The 25,195-nt window shown below is 42.8% G+C and overlaps 1 protein-coding gene across 1 annotated transcript in view; it reads left to right on the top strand.

The window, feature by feature from the left end:
* Positions 1-1,551: 1,551 nt before the first annotated feature.
* The window catches only part of GNA13 (G protein subunit alpha 13), a 39,540-nt gene continuing 15,896 nt past the window's right edge, over positions 1,552-25,195 (top strand). Inside the window, exons 1-2 of the mRNA XM_032319938.1 lie at positions 1,552-2,029; positions 4,926-5,152. Of these exons, the coding sequence (XP_032175829.1) occupies positions 1,747-2,029; positions 4,926-5,152 (510 nt within the window). The 5' untranslated portion in view covers positions 1,552-1,746. The remainder of the gene's footprint in view (positions 2,030-4,925; positions 5,153-25,195) is intronic.

Here is a 25,195-nt window from a genome sequence, read left to right on the forward strand (position 1 = left end):
TATATTATGTTCCCTGCTTAACTTACAGGCATCCCTCCTGATTTTGCAGAAGAGCTCAGATTAGCATCTGGAGCCCACGTAGAAATGGTGCGTGGGGCCCAAACCTGCTCTCTGGTTGGGGGCAGATGTTGGAGAGTGGGGCCTCCTGAACACAACTGAGACTCTAGAGAGATTTTCCATCCAGGGTCAGGCTTTTACCATACATTTTGAGTGAAGGCACCACCCCGTGATTCTGACCCTATGCATCCATAGATACTGGAGCTGGACCTACCCTGCTTTGTGTATTGTGGATTCTCCACCCTCTGGGATCAGCCAGGACAACAGGAGATAATCCTACTACAGCCATTGTTCATTGCAGCCTAGTTACTGAGTCACGAGGCTTCTCAGCCATTAAGCCAACCTGACAGTAGACTGGCACTGATTTTTTTCATTTAAACCTGTCATGGGCCAACTCAGAGTGCCAACCTCTTACCTCAGCTCCCCAACACATAGGCAGCTTTGGAGTTACAGAGGCCCAAATCAAGGAGCACTGCCGTTGCCCTGCACAGAAGAGAGAAACCAAAACGGCTGTTTCCACTTGCCACTAAATACCGAGAATAGAGAAGTTGGCTTCTGGGGTCCTTGCTAGGCAGGCTGTCAATCCAGCTGTCACTTGTCCCTGGTCCCCTAGCAGCCCTTTCAGGTATCCTGGCCTGAATCTGCTCTTAGGGCAGAAAAAAGTCCCTTGGCTGGTCACATCCTCTGTAATCTGGCAGGAAACCGAAAATTTGCTTGCTCCGGTCCTCGGTCTGTTTGCTTATCTGCTTGTTTCCTTGTAGGGAAGAGTCTGCTTCACAGTGTCCGGTTTAGGGGGATTTTCACCATGACCTCACCCTCCGCAGCCACCATCCACTGACTTCAGTGCGACACCTCGAGTGGGAATCCACATTAATGAGACATTAACCGCCCCCCCCCCCCCACCCCGCCGCCTCGCATGTCTCAGATTAATGACAACCCCAGTTTCCTCCCCGGAAAGGAGAGTCTTTTGCAGGGTCTGCAAAAAGGGGGCTGGAGGGCTGAAGATATCACTCTGGGCTTGGGAGAGCAGGATGTCCGAGAAACCACCTCCAGAAAATGCACTAAAACCTTCCAGACTCGCGCCCGCGGTCTGAATACCGCTCGCGGCAAGGGGCTCGAAATTAGGCGCGCGAAGGGGGACAGGAGGCGGCGGGCACGTAACCCAGGTGTCAGAGCGTGGAGAGCGGTAGGAGAGCCCAAAGGGCTGTGTCTGGGACCTGGTCTCGGGCCTCCAGGATTCCGGGAAGACGCTTCTGCCCGTCAGTGAGGGCAGCTGATTAAAGGGAAACAGAAAGTCGGGCTCCGCCTGCGCGCGCCCGGACCGGCCGGAGACCACGTGACCATTCCCAGCTGCCCGTACCTCCGCGCGCGCCGGGCTCGAGCAAGACCCGTGGAGGCCGCGGAGGCTGGAAAGCGGCCGTGGCGTGCGTGCGCGCGCGCTCCCGGGAGGCGGCGGGCGCGCGCACGCCCGGGGGCCACCGCCCCTCCTGGGCCCGCCCTCCTTCCCTCCCTCCCCGGCTCGCCCGGCCCGCCCTGCGAGTCACCTCGCTGGTTCCCTCCCTCCGCGGGCGCGCTCGGGCCGCCGCAGCGCTCCCCGCCCTCGAGCCTCGTTGCAGGAGCCGCCCGCCGCCCGAGGAGGAGGTGGAGGGAGCCGGAGGGGCCCGCCGAGGCGGCGGCGGCGGCGGCAAGATGGCGGACTTCCTGCCGTCGCGGTCCGTGCTGTCCGTGTGCTTCCCGGGCTGCGTGCTGACGAGCGGCGAGGCCGAGCAGCAGCGCAAGTCCAAGGAGATCGACAAATGCCTGTCCCGGGAGAAGACCTACGTGAAGCGGCTCGTGAAGATCCTGCTGCTGGGCGCGGGCGAGAGCGGCAAGTCCACCTTCCTGAAGCAGATGCGGATCATCCACGGGCAGGACTTCGACCAGCGCGCGCGCGAGGAGTTCCGCCCCACCATCTACAGCAACGTGATTAAAGGTGCCGGGCGGGGGTCGCGCGGAGACCGTGGGCCGGGGCCGGGCCGGGCCGGAGGGTTGGGGGGGCGGGGGCGGCCGGCGCGGGGTCGGGCACCGCCCTCGTTCGCTCCTGTCCCTGGCGGAGGACCGGGCCCGGCGGGCGGGTGGGAAGGGGGCGCGCCCCGGGCGTCGGTCCTGCTTGCGCCGGGAGCCCTCGCGCCCTCGGGGAGAGGATGCCCGAGGGCGCCCCGCTTTCCCCTTTGCCGTTCGAGAGGGGGTCATAGGTGGTCCCTCACCCCACCCCCCGCCGCTGGCCTCGTCCCCTCCGGGAGGGAAGTGAGGCGAGCCGGGCTTCTCGGGGTGCTGGGTGATCGCGCCTGCCTTCCTCCAGACGAGGCCCAAAGACCCAGGAGTCAACCCCGGACCCTCACCCCCATCCGCCGACCCGGCACTGCCTGTCCAACCTCGCCGCCCCGGGTGGGTGACCCGAGTCACATGGGGTCGGGGCTGCTCCCAACTCCCTGCTTCTTTGGCCGCCTCCTAAGCGAGCGAGTCCTGGAACCGTCTCAATAAGGAAACTTTTGCCTGAGACTTGTCAAGGGCGAAGGGTGACAGTTCCTGGGCCCTTTTGGGCAAAGATAACGCAACTTCACGGAGTCCTGTGTACTGGGCTGGCATCAGGAAAGAGTAGACCCATACAGTTAGTCTGAAAAAATTAGCATGAGTGGTTTTTCGCCCCCTTGTCACGGTCGGGCAGGATGTTTTGCCTGCAATCACTATGCAACATGTTCCTCTCTCCTTTTTGCTTAATAAGTGGGGTGCGGGGGGTACCACCACTTGCTCTCCTTTTTAAATGAAGTCGTGCTTTGGTATAAAGAATCTTTGGCCTAAAAAGTGATGCGGAGCCTGTACAGGTTGAGCCAGTGAGTGGCTGTCGGCTTGGATCATAGGCTCAGCTTCTATTTGACAAGTGTTTTTTGTTTTTGTTTTTGTTTTTTTTTAATTAAGGTATTTGTAAGTGAAAAATACACAGATAATTTTGGGTCTTTCAGAGAATTGGAGAAGTTGGTTCTTATTTCAGTGACAGTTACGTTCATTTTTCTTAGTACCAAACATTTTCTAGTTTAGGCGTTTTGGCAAATTTGAGATACAAAGCCTGGTACTTCAGGTGCCTCAGGAAGCCACCATCTGGGTAGCAGTTCTCCAGGGCTTTGCTACATAAACGGATTTCAGCAGATTTGCCAGCAGTGTTTCTTTAAGTGGGACTTTTTTGTTCAGGAAGTTCCTAAACAACACCTTCTCATCACCTGTTTCTTTTTCCCTCCCAGAATTGAGTTGAGGAAAAATATCCACCACCCCCAACCCCCCACGAGGGGGTGGGGGTCGAGGGGTGGAGGTCGTGGGGTAATTAGAAGAGCACTAGGCCAGGAGCTCACAGATGATAGCCAGCCAGCTCTGAGCCCTGGCATTGCTGCTGTTAGGCTGTATGAAACAGTTGTATTTTTCCCATCCTACTGTTGAGCATAAAACTAATTAAGGTCTCTTTCAAGGCTTAGGGCTCCGCCTTGCCAGTCCTTAATTGAAAGTACCTTTGTATCCTGATGCCGCTGAACTTAAGGAGTTATGTCAGTGAATAGGGTTAGCATGTTAACTGATTATGGGCCAGGTAAACACCTGGTCCTTATTGTGCACTGGGTCGTAAGTGTGACCTACTTTGAGCACTGGTTATGAGATGAAATAAGTCACTAGACCTCTGCTTTTTTGAGTTGGCATGCTCGGAAGATTGACAGCAAAATGTTATCCGGACAATTGACTGAGTAGTCATGTGACTGTTAATTAAGATGTACCAAAGATAACAGTTCAGTGATTAGAAATCCTGGGTTTGTATTAAGCTCTCTGAGTTGAATTCTCTGTTTCTATGTACTTTTTGCAGTTGCTCTTCCTCCCTCTTGGGGAAATCTAAGGCTTTCCTGTGACTTACACTGACTAGATGCTTGGTTTGGGAGTTTTTGAGTTTCAAATTGGTTCTTAGAAGACTTTGTGTTGGGGCGCCTGGGTGACTTAATCTCTGACTCGATTTTCGGCTCAGCTCCTGATCTCGGTTGTGAGGTCTAGCCCTGTATCAGGCTCCACATTCAGCTTGGAGTTTGCTTGGGATTCTCTGCCACCCAACCCCTTTGCTCCTGTGCTCCTTTGTGCAATCTCTTTCATAAATAAAATCTTAAAAAGAGAGAGCACTTGATACTGGGCTACAGCTGGGTGCTGCTCAGGGAGCAGACGAACTCAGAGTGATAATGTTTGACTCTTGACATTTCTTAAATGTCTTTGAGGGGCTCAGAAAATCTTAGCTGCAGCTCTTTTTTTCAGAGCTTGGAAGTTGGCCTGTGCAGCATGATTTCTTTATCCTTTACTGGTTTTGGTTCTCTTGTGACTACCTTTTTTTTTTTTTTTTTTAAGATTTTATTTATTTATTTGACAGAGAGCACAAGCAGGGGGAGCAGTAGGCTCCTAGCCGAGCAAGGAGCCTGATTTGGGACTCTATCCCAGGACCCTGGGATCAAGACCTGAGCCAAAGGCAGCGGCTTAACCAACTGAGCCACCCAGGCATCCCGTGACTACCTTCTATTAAAAGTTTATAAAAAGTTATTTTATAAATTAGAACATGTTAAAATCGTTCAAAAAGAGCAATTGTGTTAATAGTATTTGCTTTTCAAGGCTCTAATCTTACGATTGTGAACACGTGTTGGTTTTTTTTTTAAGCTCTCGGAAGTTAAGGGTGTTTGTTTCAGTGTTGGTCTCCAGTTTGGGAGGAGGTGGGCCTGGAGTAGTTAAGAAGCTTCAGAAGATAATAATGGAATAGAATCAGTGAGAATATCTAATGACTCCTAGCACACCTTTCTCTTTCTTTTTAAACAAAGGTATGAGGGTGCTGGTAGATGCTCGAGAGAAGCTTCATATTCCGTGGGGAGATAACGCAAACCAAGCCAACGGAGACAAGATGATGGCTTTTGACACCCGCTCTCCCAGTGCATCCCAGGGAATGGTGGAAACTCAAGTTTTTTTGCAGTACCTCCCTGTTATAAGAGCATTATGGGCAGACAGTGGTATACAGAATGCCTATGACCGGCGTCGAGAGTTTCAACTGGTAAGAGATTTGTTCTTTTACATTGTTGTCATTTTATTTTAATAACATTTACCAGTAAGTGATTCTAACATACCTTTTTTCACTGACTTCCACATTAAAATGTATCTATCCAGAATTTTAGCCTCAGAAATTTGGATTGCTATATAGATGAGCTTCTTTCTGAAGCAAGATAAAAATAAAGTAAACCCCTGAGATTTGGTGAAACAGTTATATGTAATTGGTCATTATTCTTTTTTGTGAGTGAGATGATAGTGATTTTCTTAGGTACTTTCTCCTAATTTTATTCTCCTTTTGAAAACAATTTCCTCCTAATTGTAGCAACAATATTCATCCTTCTGAAAAATTGATCTTTTGTTCTCAGACTGTGAGCTCAGTAACTGCACCTTGTTGTTCAGATGTGTCATCTGTGTGGCCTTTTGATGTACTCCTCTTATGATTCCGATTAATTTATAAAGAGATTAAAGTCCTTGATAACATTTAAGTCATTGTTGCATTCTATGTGTGTGTTTTTCTAAGGTTTCCAGGCACGTTTTACAAAACATTTCTTCTTTAGAAGCAGAATAATCTTAGACTACTGTAACATTTATAGCTGTTATACAGCGCTGCGGAGAGGGTAGGAAAAGAAAAGGATCTGATCTAGGTTAAAGATACACAAATAATGATTGAAATCAATTTTTTTAAATCAAGTGTTTTGCAGTTTAATTATGAATGCTTTGATTGTATTCTGGGTTTTATTTGCCGAAGACCAGAAAGATCCCAGGAATGATAACAATCTAGACTGTATGCACTTTAGAGGTAGTTCAGATTTGAAGTGTTTTACTGTAATATGATCCCAAAGAAGTGACAGTTGAAAGTAAAACTGCTTAGAAAGTTGTTTGATGATGTCATTGGCATTAAAGTGATCCACACTTATGGGTGTGGCTACAGAACGATACACAGCCACAGCCGACAGTCTTTGCTGTTAACAGTTTGTACTCAGAACCTGTCTTGGCTATTAAAAGTTCTAGAACCGTGTTCATGACGGCTTTTTATAAAGCTGAGTTTTGGATCTTTATTTTCTCTGCATTATGGCTCTCACCGGCGCCGTACAATGGTAGCTGCAGATACCTACTGTCTTGTATAGTTTTCCTCTTGGGTGTGTGTATCTCATCATGTACTTTGTCCATTAATGAAAGGCAAAGACTATCTCATGTTATTATTAAAATCAAGTTATTGGCAGCATTATATATTGACAATTATGAATTTAACTTGACAGGTGACCTCTGTCCAGTTCTCAGACTCATGGTTGATTTTTGTCCTCTTTTGTCCTTTTTTTTTTTTTGTCTGTCTTATTTTATAGCCGATAGTTCCTCCACACACAGTTTCTCGTCTCTCGTCACCCTCTGTCTTGCGTTTAGGTGTGCTTATTCTCCTTTCTTAATTCATTTTTTTGAACAAACCATACTTTCCACTCTAAGGTTTTGCAGCATCCAGCTGCAAAAGTGTATGGTTGGTATTGACTGGATGAAGGAATAAACAGCTGTACTCTAAAGGTTTCTGAGGGAAGGTTCTGTAAGTCCATTTAATTGAAGTTGGGCCTCACTGACACTTGATTTTAGACGTTACATTCTTTTTTCTTTTCTTTCTTAAAGATCGTATTTATTTATTTATTTGTCAGAGAGAGAAAGCGCACAAGCAGGCAGAGTGGCAGGCAGAGGCAGAGAGAGAAGCAGGCTCACAACTGAGCAAGGAGCTGGATGCAGGACTTGATCCCAGGACCCTGGGATCATGACCTGAGCTGAAGGCAGCTGCTTAACCGTCTGAGCCACCCAGGCATCCCTGGATGTTTACATTCTAACAGTTTTGTATCAAGATTGTCCTGTCATGTAGTAGAGAAAAAGCATCCTGAGTATTTGCCTTTAAGAACAAATAACCAAAACCAGTCAGAGTGAGGGCCTCCATGTTCTTCACTGGGCCCAGCTGATGCTTTAGGAACAAAGAAGGTCTTGAGCACAAGGAGTGACAAGCTCCAGAAATACTTTTCCCCATAAAAAGTAGGGGCAGAAGAAGAGAGGAACAGGGAAGGATGTAATTTTAAACTCCTGGAGGACAGGAATTTTTTTCCTGTGTGTATCCTCGGCATTGTTAATGGTGCCTGTCAATGTATAGGAGGAGTTCAGGTATTACGTTGAATTAGTGACTCTTGTGCTTTTGGCTGCTGTGTGGTGCTTGGCACAGTGGTGGACATCGAGAGGGCCCCTGGCTCATTTAAAATATTCCTGCCGGTCCTCTTTATTCCTTTTCTTCTCTACATGCAGCAAATTCCCAAGTCCTGTGTTTTCTACCGATGAAAAATCTCCTGCATCCGCTCCCTCCTTTCCCTCTTTCCATTAATGTCTTAGTCCCTCTTGCTTGGACTCCCAGGTAATCTTGTTCAAACACCACACGGGTTTGTTCAGAAAGCTGTGTTCTTTCCCCATTACCTCCAGAACAGAGTTCAACTTTTTATTTGAGTCAAGCCTAGCGAGCTTGCCTATGATTCGGACAATGTATTCATTGGACTACTTCACACACCCGATAACGTCTCAATTCCACATACCCTGATTTTCTGCTGCTGTGGCTGTCTTTACAAGGGCTTTCTGTCAGGGTTTTTCACGACTCTCTCTATTCAGTAGGTCCTACCCTTGACTTAGAAGAATGGTAATCACATTTCAGTGTGACTAAATGTGGCCCGCGGACCCCTTGCATCAGATTCACTGGAATGCCTGTTTAATACAAAGCAAAACAAAAGCAGAGTTCTAGACTCATCCCAAGAGGCTCTGATTCAGGAATCTGGGGTGGGACCCGGTGATGTGTATGTATAGCAGATAGTCATCAGTGATTTGGATGAATGCTCCTTGGGTTGTCTTGAGGAACAGTGCCTTAGGGTCAGCTTTCTCCAGCCCTCTGGCTGGAATGTGGCTCTGTGCCCTGTGTTCTCCTTGCTGTGCTTGCTTCCAGCCCTCGTCTGGTTGCCTGTACTCCACTTGTTTGCGCTTGTGTTTGGGTCTCCCACCAAAGTAGAAGCTCCATTGGTATGCCTTGTCTTTTTCTCTCTCACTAGCATATAAGCCTGACACTTATTTTATTTCCTCCTTTTTTAGACATTCTGAATTATAAGGTTCTTCTAGGAAAAAAGAAACATCCCACATTATCTTCTGGGAAATAGGAATCATTTCTGTACGCTAGTCTGTTAATTTTATAGGAGCTGGGAAGTCCTTATATTACAGTCATAATTTTTCTTTTTATGTTTAACAATGTATATTCTTGAGTCTCGGATAGAAAAAGTAAAACCAGGTGGTTGAGTTATGGACTTTGGGGAGAGTATGTGCTATGGTGAGTGCTATGAAGTGTGTAACCTGGCGATTCACAGACCTGTACCCCTGGGGCTATACATTACATGTTAATAAAAAATTATAAATGAAAAAAACAAGTAAAAGTAAAACCATCAGGGGAAGAGAGAAGAGTTAGCAGATAGATAAAATTCATCATTTTTTGTTTCAACAACAATTGATTATTAAATTTATTAATGCAAATTGAAATGCCAAAAAACAAAACAACACAAAAACAACCCAAACAGGAATAGTTTTTAAGCCTTTTTATGGTTTCTTTGCTTAAGATGAGCAACTGCCTTGTAATCAGTCTTCCGGGCAAAAGGGTTAGGGTAGTGGGATCACAGCTTAGCTTTTTAGCCAGCCATTCATTTGTTAGTAATAATTTCGGGTACAAACATGAATGTTTTCTTTTCCAAGTTCCCAAAGGCAAACATTTCCTTTTCTGGTTAGTTTCATTATGGGTAAGCTAAATAGTTTACTGTGAAAAAAGAAAAATCCAAGATTTACATTGCTCTTCTAGCTTTTAACATACCTTTCTAATTCTTATAAACCAGCTCCCGGGATATACATATTCAGAAGCGGTCTCTTAGCACTGGATTAACTATTTGTGATGCTGAGCTTCGGCTGTGTGTTCACTATGGCCTACCACTACACACATGAGATACCCCCTCTGGAACAGCGGGTGACTGTGGCCAGGGAATTCGGTAGCTTACATGACTAGAGATGGGAGTCAGGGCTTGGCTGGAAAGTGTGTAACTGCAGATAAAGGAGCAAAACTAACAAAATGGCCAGGAATCCTTGTCAGTTAATTTTTTTAGATATTTAATATTCAGTTACTTCTTTGGAAATGTAAGCAACGTTAACAGGACTGGTTAAATAGGGCAGGAAAGTGTATGACTGGGAGGGACACTCCAGAGCTTCCTAGTTTCTGTAAACACTCTAACTTGTCAGCACTAATACAGCTTCCTGTAATGACCAGTTTTTCTTTGCAGTTCTTGAAACCAAAGTTATTTTCTTTGTTATCGTGGTACCTTCAGTTAGACTTAATTTTTCTTGTTCAAGCAGTACAGTTTGTGCTGGACTTTACACTTCTTCAAGCCGATGAGGTAGTTTATCCACTAAGACAGAGCTGCTCTCAGTCTGGGCAACAGAGTAACTATTTAGCCCCATTCATTGACCTATAAAGAGCTGAGCGCTAAGTAAAATAGGAACTTCAGTTGGGACTAACATTTATTTCTGTATTTATCCTGCAAAATGGATTTGAAATGCTATAGAATTAGAGGCACTGGTTTATTCTTTAACTCTAATTTGGATAGGCTTTTAAAAAATGAATCAGTTACTACTTTCAGTGGCAAAATATGTTTCTGTTGGGGAAGGAATTGGTCTGTTTTCTCCATGAATAAAATTAAAACAGGATTTTGACTTCAAGTTGCAAAAAACCTGTTGTCTCTGGATTCGAGGATTATGGTAAAACACTTGAGCATATCTAACAAAAAGATTATATGTAACTGCAGAGATATTAAAATTTTAGGTCCTCATAGATAGAATTGCATCAGAAGAAAGTGGTTCCTTTTTATCCAAATCTTAGCAACCCAGAGCTATAGAGTACTGTATGTTAAAAAGAGAGAGGCTGCTTTGGCATGTACTTATAGTTATAATACAACTTCATGAGATTGTCTGGATGTGTGTGCATTTATATGCGTGTGTATCTCTTGACGTAGTATGTTGGTGTGTTTGTGTTTATATCTTTTTTATTTATTTATCTTTTTGGTGAAAAGTTAACTAGCTATGGGATGTCTGGGTTCTAGCCGGGTGTTGTAGATTACTGTGCTGCTTTATTACGTTTTACTGCTGAATAAAGCTAGTGGTATAGTAATTTATGCTGCTTGGAAAATGTTCACTAAACAACTAAGAGATGAAGCCAAGAGATGGTTTTGTTATGAAAACTAGACTTCAGTTTCAGAATTCCTTGAGTAGACCTAGCCCAGGAGAAAGGCTTGTGGCCTTTAGTTTAAGAAAACCATAGTTGCCAAAGGCCGCCCTGGATTGAATAGTCCCTTTTCCTTGTTCACAGATAGGAAGCAGCCTGACCAAGCTGGGACACCTTGTCTGACTAGCCCAAAACGGGTGCCAGTTTTTTTCTCTAGAAAATCAATTCAAGGGCTGATAATTACATCACTTCTTATTACCTTACATTTTATGAAAATCACTTTGTACTTTTCAGAGTCCTATCATGTATATTACCATATAATCCTTTAAAAACACTGTGAGAGGAATGAAATCCATGCTATTGTCTCCATTTCACAGAGGATAAAGTTCAGATGCAGAGAGGTATCTTGATGCTTTGGGTCACAGCTAATGAAAGGATAGACTGGACCCTGGAATCCTGGTCTGCCAACTCCTGGTCCGCAGTGCTGGCCAGTGGACCATTGTGGAGCACTCAGGCATTACATCCGTGGAGCATTTTTTCCTTCCATGCCCAGCCTCTTCTGGCCAACACCCATGCACACAAATAATTAACACTCCCCTAGAAAGTTCTAGCACGTCACTTTAAATATGTGTAAGGTTTTATTAAGAATACATGGCATTGCACTGGTGGTTGCACAGTTCTTCTGTTCTGAACTTTCATTATGTCCTTGTGCTGTTCCTTTTTAGAATCCAGATTATAGTTATGATATAAATCTTAAATGACTGATGATGATTTACTCATTTAGTGGCACAGTTCATCCTAATCACCATTCGTCATGATAAAGGTGGTTTGAATCTTCACCTCCTTGAAAACTCACTATATTAGTGGTCCTCACCTGGTGTTCCATCAGTGAACGTGTTTTGTAATGTGGGCCCTGAATTGGGAACGTTTAATGATGGCTGCCTGTTATCTGACAGGCAGCTGTGTGTTTTTTAGGCAAGTGTCATTTGGGAATTGGCCTGCCTGGCGTATAGTTGCCCAACTTTGTGCTTGGTGTACAGAAGGGGTTATCAGAACCTTTGTGTTCTGTTATTTTATGAGCTCTCTGCAGTGTCTCTCACGGAGCAGCCACAGTTTTTATGCTGCTTGCTAGCCTTCCAGATTGCAGTTTGTTGTAAGTTTTTGTTCCAGTTAGAAACTGCCTATTTTTTTAAGTGCGTATTTCTGAAAGTTGACAATTATTTTTATTTTCTTGTTTGAAAGTACTTTGTCTTTTTTTCCAGCTGTATGATAGAGTCTACTTTGGTCATTATTGTGAACATATTTTTTTTACAAGATGCTCTTTTTTCCAGAAGAATTTGTTTCATCTACATTAGCAGAGCATCATTAGACTGGGCTGATAGGGATCAAGGAAATAGTAATTTTGTTTTGAGAATTGACTTCAGTGGCCTTGGTTAAAGTCACCAATCTGTTGCAGTGAGGGTCACTGTTTGTCTTACTCTTTCTAATTTAATCTCTTTCTTCTCTTGGCAAAATGAATAAAAAAGATTTTTAAATCAGTGCAGTGGGCGAACTGTTTCATCCCCAACAATTACACAAGAGATGCAGAAAACTAGTAGTGGAATCACTCTCCGTTGGTTTATTTTGGCTTTAGTTCTAAGTCATTAAGACGTGTGTACTTGATTTTGTTCCATGAAACTTTGTATTTTCCAAGCAGATTAGAAAATAACCATATCCAAATTCATTGATTTATTTTACATGTTGTAAGACATTTTTACAAATGGTTTTAATGTGATGGTGTTCCGCTTTGATGTGGTTATCTGCCGTGCGGTGGGATAACGTGGGGCTGGATGACCACCTAGAACTTGTGTCCGGGCTCTGCCCTTCAGCGTGTGAGCCTGAGGCAGTCCCTCAGCCTTTCTGTTTCTGAAATTGTAAAGGGGGGACTATCCGACGACCTATTATTATTAGTTGATGTAGAAATTGCACGAGCCGATCCCTATAAAATAAGACTGTGGCCCAGTGCCTGACCCATATTAACCATATTATTAACATGAGCCGTTACTATTTCTAATAAGCCATACGTGCATAAAACACAAGTAGCTTTTTAACAAAATAGAGCCCTATAAGCATTGATTTGCTTCACTCTCTGAACTTGATTACCGACATAAAAATCCTGGATTCTAAAAAATGCAGAATATGACTCATATTCTTATGACACCGTATGTGGTCTCTGCGGAAGGTAGAACATCCGAAAGAGAACTGAGCTCCTCTGTGTTGCTGTATTGGTTCGTGTTGCCTTCTCCTATCGCTTCGCTTGATTTTTAATCTGACGTGTGGGCTGAATTAACCAAATCCTCATCTTCCTGCTGGCGGCTCGGTAGGGTAGCCATCGGCGAGGCGCCGGCGCTCTGCGCGGCCGCTGCACGCACATCTCTGCTCCATCTCCGCGGTGACCCTCCGCCCCCTCACGCATGCGCTCTTCCCCCTCTGGTCCTGTGCCTGCAACTGGTCGAGGCTTTGCAGGCACGCAGGCACGCAGGTCAAAGAGGCTATGTGGGATGCTTTTCCAAGGTAAAAAAAAAATTCCTTACACAATACAGAATGATTTTTTTTTTAATTTCATGTTACTTTTTTTGAGATTTTATAACTTCTGATCATTTTTCATAACAGCCAAGTAAAAGCACTAGTAAAACGGTGTCTTTGGGTTTCTTGAGCCAGAGCTGCCACATTCATCCTGTTAGTAGGACATTTTTCTTCTCACCTTCTAGAATGGTTAAAAGAGCGGAACTAATGAATAATTGGTGTGAGAGACTTTGACTTTCGTTTTCAATATCCTGGTTACTCTTATTCTCTGGATAATCTTTTTAAGAATTATTTTTCTGTTAACCAAGACCAGCTGCCTAGTAGGAGTATCTGTCATCTTATGTCGTTGCGTGACTTTTCATTTAGGCCTCATGATGTGCACTAATTGATACTAAGTAAAAGAAAAATGGAAGCTACTAGGTTTTCCTAGTTGCTAGAGTCACAAGTTATTGCCTGGCCAACTCCATGTTATAGGAGGCCTAAAAAACGAGAAGACCGTGCTTTAGATAGATTGCTGTTCCCATATGAGTTGGTTCCTAAATTCCTATTTATTGATTTTAAAAGCCTAAGTGAGTGCTGTATTCTCACAAAGCTACAAATACTATTTGTCCTAGTTTAAATATTTAAAAGAGAGTAATGTGATTTAGCCTATTGAGTTAAAATATTGCAATAGTAATGTTTCGCTCTTTTTAACTGTTACGTGCTATGTTTGCAGTAAAATTATTGTTTGTTAGCTACAGCTTCCAAAATTATAGGGACTTTATACCATATAGATAATCACACATTTTAGTTCTAGAAAAGGGCAAGGAGAATTATATGTACTTGCTTAATTTTTTTCCTTGACTTTTTAAAATTATCTTATGATTAAATGTTGCAGCCAGTTTTAATGTTGGTGTTAACAACTTAGTAAGAAACCAAGATTTTTTACCTGTTAAATAGCATTTTGCACATCAGGTCATAATGTAAGATAACTTCGTTTTGAAAAAGAGGCTCTTTTGTTTTGTTTTTTAAACTTTCAATGTGTAGAAATGCATTCTTTTGAAGGGAATGTGTATGTTTATCTTTTTTTTTTTTTAAACATTTTATTTATTTAAGTGATCTTTATAGCCAGTGTGGGGCTTGAACACACATCCCTGAGGTAAAGAGTCATGTGCTCTTCTGATGAGCCATCCAGGCGCCCCTCATCTTTTGTTTTTATTTTCTTTAAAAATTTTTTTTTTTTTTTAGGATTTTATTTATTCATGACAGAGATCACAAGTAGGCAGAGAGGCAGGCAGAGAGAGGGGGGGTGAAGCAGGCTCCCCGCTGAGCAGAGAGCCCGATGCAGGGCTCGATCCCAGGACGCTGGGATCCTGACCTGAGCGAAGGCAGAGGCTTCAATCCACTGAGCCACCCAGGCGACCCTCACCTTGTGCTTTTATATGTAATTCTATTCTGTATGAAATGCAGGTATGAAGGTTTAGAGCATTACTTTGAGTATCCATGTTCCTTATAATCTTTCTCAAATAGGAAAAGTAAAGAGCAAACAGGAAAGACAATGTGGGCAAGAAGGCCTCAAGGAGCAGATTTACAAGTTACGGTTACAAGTCTGGTAACCGTTCACTGGGAGCTCCCAGCAGCCCTCCAGTCACATGGTAGTGAGCACCTGTTAATGAGCCAGGCCCCTTCCACAGGCTGGACGTTTGCTAGTGAATCCAGTGAGAGCAGCCTCTGTTCTCACTGCTCTTGCTGGTTGGAGGAACCTACATTCGTGGTAAATGTTCTGAAGGACAAGAAAAGGAAGCCCTGAAGGAAAAAGAGGATGGTCTGAGGAGGCGACCTTAGGTTAGGACCCCGTGGGTGAGAAAGGGTCCGCCAGGTGAGGAGAAGGAAGGTTCGGCAGAAGGAGCACCGTGCGTGCAGGACATGGGCGGCGGAACGCTTGCTGGGGTGTGGAAATTGGGGGCAGATGAGAAGAGCCACGATGAGTCAGAGGCCCAGGAAGCTAAGCGGTTCCAGGGTTCGGAGACTGTTGCGGAAGGAAGAGCTGGTCATCAGGTGGAAGCTGTGAAGATGGAGGGAGACGGTGGCTTCAGGATGCGCTTTGTAGGGCGAATCACGGGGATCTGACAGATTGGAGATGAGGTGTGAGAGGGAGGCAGACGGTAAGCGTGACTCGGCTTCTGATTTAAATGAACCGGTAGATGGCGGTGCTTTTTGCTGAAATGAAAAGATTTTGTGAGAGAGAGTTGAGGGGGAAGATGAAGACTTGGGCATATTGGGTTGAGATCTCTCTGAGACATAGAGGCGGAATCAGGGAGGCAGTTGGACACAGGAGTCTGGAATCCAGAATGGAGCTTTCAGCTGTAGCTAGAAATTCAGGAGTTACTTGTATTCCGGTGATCTTTAACCGCTTGAGAACTTTCAGAGAAGGGGATGCTGGCAGACATGGCCAGAAAGGTAGGAGAATTTCAGGAACGTGTAGAGCCCTGGGGGCCAGAGAAGTGTTCTGGAGAAGAAACAAGTGGACAGCGGTGCCGCATGCCACTGAGGCGCAGTAAGGCGAAGACTGATGGGTTCCTTGATTTGGCATCTGGAAGGTTGTTGCTGACTGGGGCAGGTGACCTGGTGAGGGACAAGCCAGGCTGGAAGGGCTCGAAGACGGAAGAGAGTTGAGGAAGTGGAGAAGATCCACTTGAGATTAAGCTGACTGTTCTCATTTCCCTTTTGCAGGACTTTGAACCACCTGGCTTCGTAGGTTGGGTTTTTTCAAGCCTTTTCAGAGTTCAAAAGGACATTGTGTTTATACCAACCAGTTTCTTTGCCTCTCACTGTCTCAGAAGTAGAGTTCATAGCGGGCGATAATGCTGTTAACATTAGGCCAGGCTAACACAGAGAGTTTTTCACTTTATACGGGATTGTTTTACTTATGACCATTTCCTGTTTAGTGAGGGCAATAACTTGTTCAGTAAAACACATTCATTCCTTTGTTCCTTCAGCAGACATGCACTGAACACCTGCCCACACCGAGTTCTGGACCGAGTAGGCCCTGGAGCTTAAGAACTGCTTGTCCGGCTGCCTGGGTGCAGGCTCTCAGTCTGGTGGGAGCCGGATAAGCCAGCCTCAGTGCTTGCCAGTGAGACGACAAATGCTCTAGTACACTGCTTGTGCTGCCCTTCGAAGCCAGGAATGTGCACAATCACTGTTTACTAGTCTAGAAAAGACCGTAGAGAGTATGGCTCCCGTTCACTTCATCTTGTACAGAAAACATAGGTCCGTAGAGGTTAAGGTTCACAGCAGGTTTTGGTTAGAGTCACTACTCAAAGTCAGGGCTGTATGACTCCAAGCCCATGTCTGATACTCACTACCGTGCTTTCCTGCATCACTTCGTAATATAATTAACTCAACAGTGATTTGGAAACAGGAACTGATAGGCCAGCATACATTTTGAACTATTTCCCACGTTGGTCGGTGTTTAGAAACATTCACAGGTTGCACTGCCTTGCTGTCTGACACGATTGATCCGGCAGATGGGGAAAGGAAAGGTAGTTAATGCCCTTGTAGGCTGTGTGAAGCTTCTCTTGACAAGAGAACTTGTGCTGATGGACTGAACACTAAAACGGAATAAAGTGATCTGGATTTTCCTCCCATCTGCTGTGTGATTTTAGGCATAGAATTTCTTTATTATTGTTGATTGTTAATGTTAATTAATGTTGCAATTATTGCATAATGTTTGAGTTGTGGGGATTTCAAGATGCATTGTAGCACATCATCATAGAGCAGAAATTTCCATCTGGTGTGCATTCAGAAGGACTCTTATAGGGCCCTCTATTTAGACAGCAGGGGAATTGAAACTGTATTTGGGAAGTATGTCCTGTGTTGGAAGACTGTATTCTTTTTTCCTTTTTTTTAACAGTTGAGGTCATTTCTTTTTGAGAGTTAAAGAAAAAAAAAAAAGATGTTCTACTGGAGATTTTCGTTCTGGCAGAGCTTAATGTTTCTTTATAAATTAGCGGGATTGTGTATGATTGACCCTTTTCAAAAAAAGTATTTTAACTTTGGAGAATTTTTTCAGAGCTCAAAACTTTAAGCTTTTTAGTGTAATCATTAGGTGGAAACTGAAAAATAAAATTATTTTCTTTTTGTTTTTTGAGGAAATTACTTAAAGGTTCCAGAATCCAAATTAGCTTTTTAAAGTTTAAATTTTAAAAATATATATTCATTTTAGAAAATCATCCAGTTAGCCCTAATCACCATTTTAAGATATCTTTGTTGACATTTTGGTATATTTCTTCTGATACTTGAAAATAGTATTGGAGGTGGAGATAAACTTTTCTGTACTTTCTGTACAATTTTATATCCTATGCATTTAATGTTGCAACGTTAGCATTTCTTGGAGGAGGTAATTTTTCTCAGAGAACTGGTAAGGGATTCTTCTAGAAATGGGTGAATTTTTTACTTAAATGTAAATTCTTTCCTGATAAATATTTTTTTATGAGCAGGAGGTGGTGGTGTTACATGGGAACATGAGCTAAATCTTACCAGGTTGCTACCCAGTTGAACAACATTATATATGATATCATTCTAGCCCTCCATCTCTGCCATATTAAACTGCTTCTTCACATTTAAAATCTGTATTTAGAGTCACCTGGGTGGCTCAGTTAAACGTCTGCCTTCGGCTCAGGTCATGATCCCAGGGTCCTGGGATCGAGCCCCTGGGTGGACTCCTTGCTTAGCAGGGAGCCTGCTTCTCCTCCTCCTCCCCACCTGTGCTCTCTCTGGCTCTTTCTCTCTGTCTTTCTCAAATAAATCATATCTTTAATTTTTAATTAAAATGCTTAATTTTTGAGGGAAGATTTTAAAAAGGAATTCTGAAACCTGTGTTATTTTAAACAAGGGATTGTAGTTCTTAACTAGGGTTTAGAGAACGACTGGTACTCAAGATAACAAAACTGAATAGCTTATATATGTTAGGTATGTGCACATAAGTAGAAGATATATGTGTATGTATAAATACTTACTAAATGTATGGCTAAACTTTTTTGTTTCTTCGGGATGAAATGTTTTGATGAAAGTAAGGTTCTTTTTTGTGATTTCTATAGTAGAAGAATTACCAGGCTGCATTGTTGTATATGTGTGAATTGGAATTTGGTAGGACTACAGTAATACTCTTAGAAAACTATGATCGTTAGCCTTAAATTTTTTCTGGTGAGAAATCTCATTGAAAAACTGGATGTAAAAAGGAACTTATTAATTTGTGAGCAATGGCAAGGAAAGGGCCGTTTACAAAATAAAGGGATAACTTAGTTTGGCCCAAAATTTTCCTGTTTTTAATCTTGTGCACGAGTTTGTTTTTACAGCTCATATGCAGGCTACGTGGAAATTAATTGCCTAAGCTAGACAAAACTTTTTTGGGGAAATTCTGTTTAGGCTGTTATAAACTATCTTAGATTAGTCAGGAAAAGTATTTACTTTGAAAAAATGTTTTCAAATACTGGGGTGGTTTTTAATGTAACTGACTAATTTTTGGCTCTTCTGGAAGTTTTAAGTGATGCACATGGAAAACGCTGGCCAGAATTTGAAACTGCATTCAGTTGGAGTCCACTGAATATTGACCTGTTTTCCTTTTGACAAAGAACAAGAGCTTACATATTTCTAGTACAAGTAAATACTGTCTTGTTCCACATGAACCAAACCCGCACGAGTGATAGTACTTTAATAAGTATGCTTTCATCATGAAGATGTCAGCATGACCCTCGCTCCAAACTTGCAGCGTGTATCGCATCTGTACTTTATAATGCTTTTTTCCAGAGAAAAAGGAATAGGGAAAGCCATTTTTAAAAAGCGGGGGAGGGCATTGTCATTTCGAAGATACGGAATAATAGGTCCTTTGTGAAGAACAGGAGAAAGGAGACTGTTGAAGACACCAACAGAGAGAAGACGTGAGCCTGCCGGTGGCCAGCTCTGAGAACCAGGGGGAGGGTTTTGCGCGTGTCCTGTGTGCCTACACCGTGTGTAAAGCTGGCTGGCCTCTTTATCGTATTTTAGTTTGAAGAAAAAAATTAGCCGGGGGAAAGACATGGAACTCTTTAGAGAGCTAGTGTATTTCACATATTTAAAATACAAGGGTTTCAAGCTCTTCTCGCTTCATTGTCATTTTCAAAGGTATGAATAAACTCTTAAAATATAACTAGGCCATGTTTTATGTTTACCGACTTTGAGAAATTAAGTATAATGTTAGAATCTTAGATTTCAGTTAAATAGTGTGAGCAGAGCAGTATCATGGTAACTTTCATATTTTCATGTGAATATGTGAAGAGAATAGAGAAAGGACCAATCTGATGGGAAATTGAGTCTTTAAATAATTTAAAAAATATGTATTATCTTCTGCCTTTGTTTTAGCCGCATCATTAGATTGAAATGAAGAGTCTTGATTTTTTAACCAGCTTTAACCCCGAACTTTTCTGTTCTGTACCTTATTTATAGTTGCCATTTGCTTCTTACTGTAAACTTACATAAGTAAATGCTAGGTGGAAAAGCTTACGTTGCTCAAAGTCTATTCATAGAATATTGCCTTAAAGTCACCCTATTTAGATACGGCTTCATCATGATATTTGCAGGGCTTAAATTACGAGTATATACCAATATAAATTACTGGGGTTTTTTTTGTTGTTGTTGTTTTTAAAGCATATATGTTGGGGTGCCTGGGTGGCTCAGTTGGTTAAGCGTCTGCCTTTGGTTCAGGTCTTGCTCTCAGGGTCCTGGGATTGAGCTCCCCCACCCCATCCCACGCTCATGCACATGTCTTCTCTCTCTCTTAAATAAAATTTTCAAAAAATTTAAAAATAAAATAAAAGAACATATAGGTCACTTTTAAAGGTGAGTGGATGTTTCCTTTTGAATAGATTTTTCCAAACATATGCTTAATGAAGCCTACCTAATGAATATTCGAGGAACTTTGATCTGGCTTAGTTTGGGGGATTATAAGACTGATGAAAATTAAAGGCGTATTACAGGCATACCAGAACCTTCTTGTGGCCATCGAAGTAGTACAACTCCCAAGGGTAATCAGTTTGAGGAGTAAACAGATTTCTGGTTTTCTCTCTAATCTCTTGATTGTTTTTCATCTTTAAAGTATTCCAAACTTGCAGATGAAAGACTTCACATGCATGGGAAGTGTGTAAACAGCTTTAAACCATTGCACTTAGCCATTTTAGAGCACAGACATCTATTCTGTAGTTCACTAGTACTTCAGGTAATGTTTTGCTGTTTTTAGCATTTGGCTAGTGATTGGTTCTCTATATAAAGAGAAACTGGATATTAACTTTGAGTTTTCATTTTCAGAATCACATGTATACTTAGATTTCAGAAGAAAATTTCTCACTGCTTAATTACCTTGGTAGTATAGATTTTCTCTACTGTTTATTGTACTGCCATGTTTATTTTTAAATAGAAAACTAGGGGCGCCTGGGTGACTCAGTTGGTTCAGTCAGGGGTTCTTAGGGGTCCTGGCATCAGGCTACATCGGGCTACATGGGGCTCCCTGCTCAGCCAGGAGTCTGCTTGCCCCTCTCCCTCTGCCTTTCACCTCGCTGTCTGTCTGTCTGTCTGACTGTCTGTCTCTCTCAAATAAATAAATCTTTAAAAAAAAAAACAAAACAGAAAACTGTTTTAAGTAATGGTGGTCTTATAACTAAATAAAAGGGCCTCAATGCATAAAAATGGGATACTTTTTAATTCACTTATTTTTTTCTGATTGACTTCTTTTTTCTCTTTTTTAAAGATTTTATTTATTTATTTGACAGAGAGAGATGACAAGTAGGCAGAGAGGCAGGCAGAGAGAGGAGGAAGCAGGCTCCCTGCTGAGCAGAGAGCCCGATGCGGGACTCGATCCCAGGACCCTGAGATCATGACCTGAGCTGAAGGCAGCGGCTTAACCCACTGAGCTACCTAGGAGCCCTGACTTCTTTTTTCAATGAGTTTTCTGCCGCTTACAGGCACAGTTAATTAGCCTGCAGTTAAATTCTAGATATTTTACAGGATTAAACAATGGCAATTTTTTTTTTAATAGTAAACTAAAATCTGATACATTTTTCACATTTTTTTCCCTGCATTTGATTGAATTTTATTTGACCTTTTCATCCCACAGAGTACTTATTTAGCAGGTAAAAAGATAGTGAGTGCTTCTTCCTTATTAAGCACCTTGAGTTGCTTTACCTTATCATGCAAAGTTTAAGTATCTGTTGTAGGAGCAAATTAATTTCCTAGGTTTAATTAAGGTTTTAAGTTCTTCAGGATCCTGTGCTAAGATATAAGTAGTGGTTCTAGTCACTTTTCTCATATATGCTTTTATAACATTTTAACAGTATAATACTTATTTACCAGGTTCATCAATTTTTGACCATAAAATTCTCAGGGAGTTAGCTCCGAAGGCTGCAGACTCTGGTGGACATTTGAAAATAGGCCCTAGGGATGTGGAAAGGAAGGCAGCTAGAATGGCAGTAAGGTACGCCTGGAGTGACCAAATAAAGGAAAAGCTGTGCTTGTAGTCTTAAGTCCACTGTTTATGTCACATTTCAGATCTGTCAAAGGAAGGTGTAATGTTTTACTTGTGAGACCTAGTTGAACGAAAGTGATACTTGAAACCTACTTTTACAATAAGATAAAGCCAAGTAAGTTTCTAATCTAGTTTCTTGAGAGCTTGTTTTTGGAATTTCTAGCTGGGGGACGCAGCTGCTCATATACCCTTGACCAAAGGGTGGTCTTCCTCAATTGGGGAAGGTTTTCCTCTTGACTGAGCGCACAGCTTTGGGAGGGACGCTCATGGAGCGGTGAGGGAGGAAGGGGAGGCCTTGCTTAGCCAGCCAGATCAGCCCTGGCCATCCGTGAGGTGACACATACCCAGCCAGATCGCTCTCACATCCTCTAATCTAGTTTCTTAATATTCTTGGCATTTTTGCAAGGCTTAAAAAACACAACTGACTTGGTGTAATCGATACCAAAAGTCATGAAAATGTCAATATAAAATCCAGCTTTGAGTAAGATGGGTGTCCAGATCTGAGCTGACTCTGGAATGGCTACATCAGAGTCTCCTCTTTGAGAGCTTTCGTTTTTGATGTGGTAGATTTGTGGTGGACCTTGGAACCTGTAGTTTTTTAAAAAGACTTATTTATTTATTTAGAGAGAGAGAGAGAGACACAGGTTTCGATACTCAGTCCCCCGACCCCAAGATCAAGACCTGAGCGCAAATCAGGAGTTGGATGCTTAATGGACTGAGCCACCCAGGCGCCCCGGGAGTCAGTATCTTTGCCAAGCGCATTAGAAGTGCTAAGGCACTGCCAGGTGTAAGACCCTGGCAGAACTGGAATCAGAACACTGTTTCCGAAAGGGGCCAGTAGTGGAAGTATAATATTTTTTTTTAATATATTTTTTTAAATTTATTTATTTGACAGACAGACATCACAAGTAGGAAGACAGGCAGGCAGAGAGAGAGAAGAGGAGGAAGCAGGCTCCCTGCTGAGCAGAGAGCCCCATGTGGGGCTCTATCCCAGGACCCTGGGATCATGACCCGAGCTGAAGGCAGAGGCTTTAACCTACTGAGCCACCCAGGTGCCCCAGGAGTATAATATTTTAGACTTTGCATGCCAGCACACAAAATCAAGGGCATTACATGGGTATTTATATAACAAAACACACAAATTTCCACAAGTTTTTTGTGGGTGAAATTCAAAAATAGAATAATAAAAATTATATAGAGTGTTTTGTAGTATATAGGTTTCCTAATGAGAAGAGTGGGATTCTTTTGGAGATGAGTAACAGTTTGCTTAATTGGGGTTCAAATTTGAATATTCCCTCTCACCAAACTAAGTTGCAGATGTTTATTAATGCTGATCTGTACTGAGATTTTACACAGTTCATCCTTGAAAAAGATGTCTTTTCATACAGATAGATACTACCAAATGAGCATATGATTTTTTAAAAGATTGCATTTATTTATTTGAAAGAGAGCAAGTAAGAGCACAAGCTTTAGGGGGGGCAGAGGAAGAAGCAGACCCCCTGCTGAGCAGGGGAGCCCCACTCTCCCGGGCTGGATCCCAGAACCCTGGGACCATGACCTGAACTGAAGGCAGACACTCAACTGACTGAGCCACCCAGGCGCCCCTGAGCATATGATTTTAATTGAGCGTAGTCATTGCTTGGAAGACATTTATAGAATTCTGGTAGATTCTTCTCAGTGTTGCCTCTTGGCATGTTATTTACATTGCAAATTATCCATTTCCAGTTGATGGTTAGGTGGAAGCTCCTCATTGTACAGTTAAGTGGATTTTGAAATATGACAGTATCCTCTGTCCTTGCATTGGGATCTGAAAGATGCTGCAGAAACTAGAGTTTGATTTTGGAAAAATACATGCTGCAAATTTATGTGAGGATGGTGGTCTCACTTCTTTTTTTAACTTTTGGCAGCAAAGAAATTATGTATGTATATATAAAACAGTTTAACATTGCTTATGATTAAAATAATGCCAGTTGTTGAAATGAGTTATCACAGTATAAGTTTTGCAAAAACTGGTTTGCCTTTTAATTTGAGGTTAAATTCTTTAAGATATATAATCAGATGTTCCCTAAAGCTAATTTCTAGAGCCATTCATGGTCTGCATTAGTGATTGAAGGCCATTCTTATTGGGAGAAATTCACTTTCATCCATTAGTTCCAAAAATCTCAGTAAAGATTTACCTCTGCTAAGCTCTTGAACTGTGTAATAGGACAACTCAGCATATTCAGCTTCTATTTTTTACAGAATTCATGGAACTGATGAGACATAAGTCCATGGGAAGTGAATTAAGTTAATTATTGACACTTCTCTGGTTCAGAAACACATGAGAGACCCATCTACTTTCCACAAAGTACCGAGTCAAGCAATGTGCAGTCATTTTTACAGTTTTCCTAAATTTGTCCTTTTTTCTGCTGTGCACATACTTCTACTCTGTACATCAGTTGTAACACTCGCTGGCACGTTACAATTTAGGTGAAGTCGCTCTCGAGCTTTCTCGGCTTCTTTGAGTGTATGCTTACGTGTAGCTCCCGCACACAGGCCGTTCAGACAGGCTGAATCTTCAGTGCCTTCAGACTTGGCGCTGGTTGCTGGAGTGAACAACCGCGGAGCAGTAAGTGGGAGTCCTTGCTTGGCCAGCAAACCTGAACCACTTGGAAACTGACTTCAGTTTCAGTCTGTTTCCATCTTTCGCGAAGAAATCCTGCTGTGATGAACTATTCCCTTTTAAACTTTGTGATTTTTTTTCCCCCTGTTGCTTTCCTGTGAGTTGGGATTATTTTTGAAGAGTGTTTAGTCTGGTGATGTGGACGTATATTGTATTCTCTTAGCATAGCCATGACACCGCTGCTAATACACACGGTGCTTTTCCATCGTGTGTGGTTTATCAGAATTACCCACGTTCCGTTGTGCCTCAACAGCGGGACATTGAAAGCCCTCTTTTGCTTTGTGTTTTGATGGATATTCACTGGTTTAAAAAAAGAAAAGAAAAGAAAAGGTCACACTCTGGCACTCCCGGGGACACGTGAGACCTTTTCAGGCTGTCACTGTGTCAGCATCATGTGGAGCACGGTGAGGAGAGCCCCACACGCAGCCGCGTCGTGACCGCTCGTGGCGTCTGCAGCAACTGTCGCCAGTGCGCAAACAAATGAGGGAGGTCGCGTTCGATACAGCTTTATTTATGGACCCTGAAATTTGAATTTCGTATCATTTACAGATGTCATGAAGTATGCTTTTGATTTTTTGTCCCCCCAACTGTTCAGAAACGGGCCACATGGAAACCAGCCGTGGGCTGGCCTTGGCCTGCAGGTCATGGTTGGAGGATCCCTGCTCTAGAAGATAGGGAAGAGGAGAACTCGGGGAGCCCCGAGCCGGCCTTTCCTTCTGCCACAGTGACACTGTCACCGCCGCACGAACATAGATTTTTCCTATAGTTCTGCAGTGAGGATCCTGTTTAAAGTTCCTGTTACCCATTGCCAAGTTGCCTTATCTAGAATATGCATGCCTTGCTTTTTAAAAATCTGTATTAAAGTCAGCTTAAATTCCACATCCTTTTAAAGTTGTAGATTCTAAAGTGCTGTCCTTTATACATTTTAGCTGTGCAGAAGAGACTGTTGAATATGTGGGTCTCTTGTTCAGTAATTGGGCAGATAAACTGCCAAGCT

The sequence above is a fragment of the Mustela erminea genome, chromosome 18, assembly GCF_009829155.1.
Source record: "Mustela erminea isolate mMusErm1 chromosome 18, mMusErm1.Pri, whole genome shotgun sequence".
Classification (NCBI taxonomy): Eukaryota; Metazoa; Chordata; class Mammalia; order Carnivora; family Mustelidae; genus Mustela; species Mustela erminea.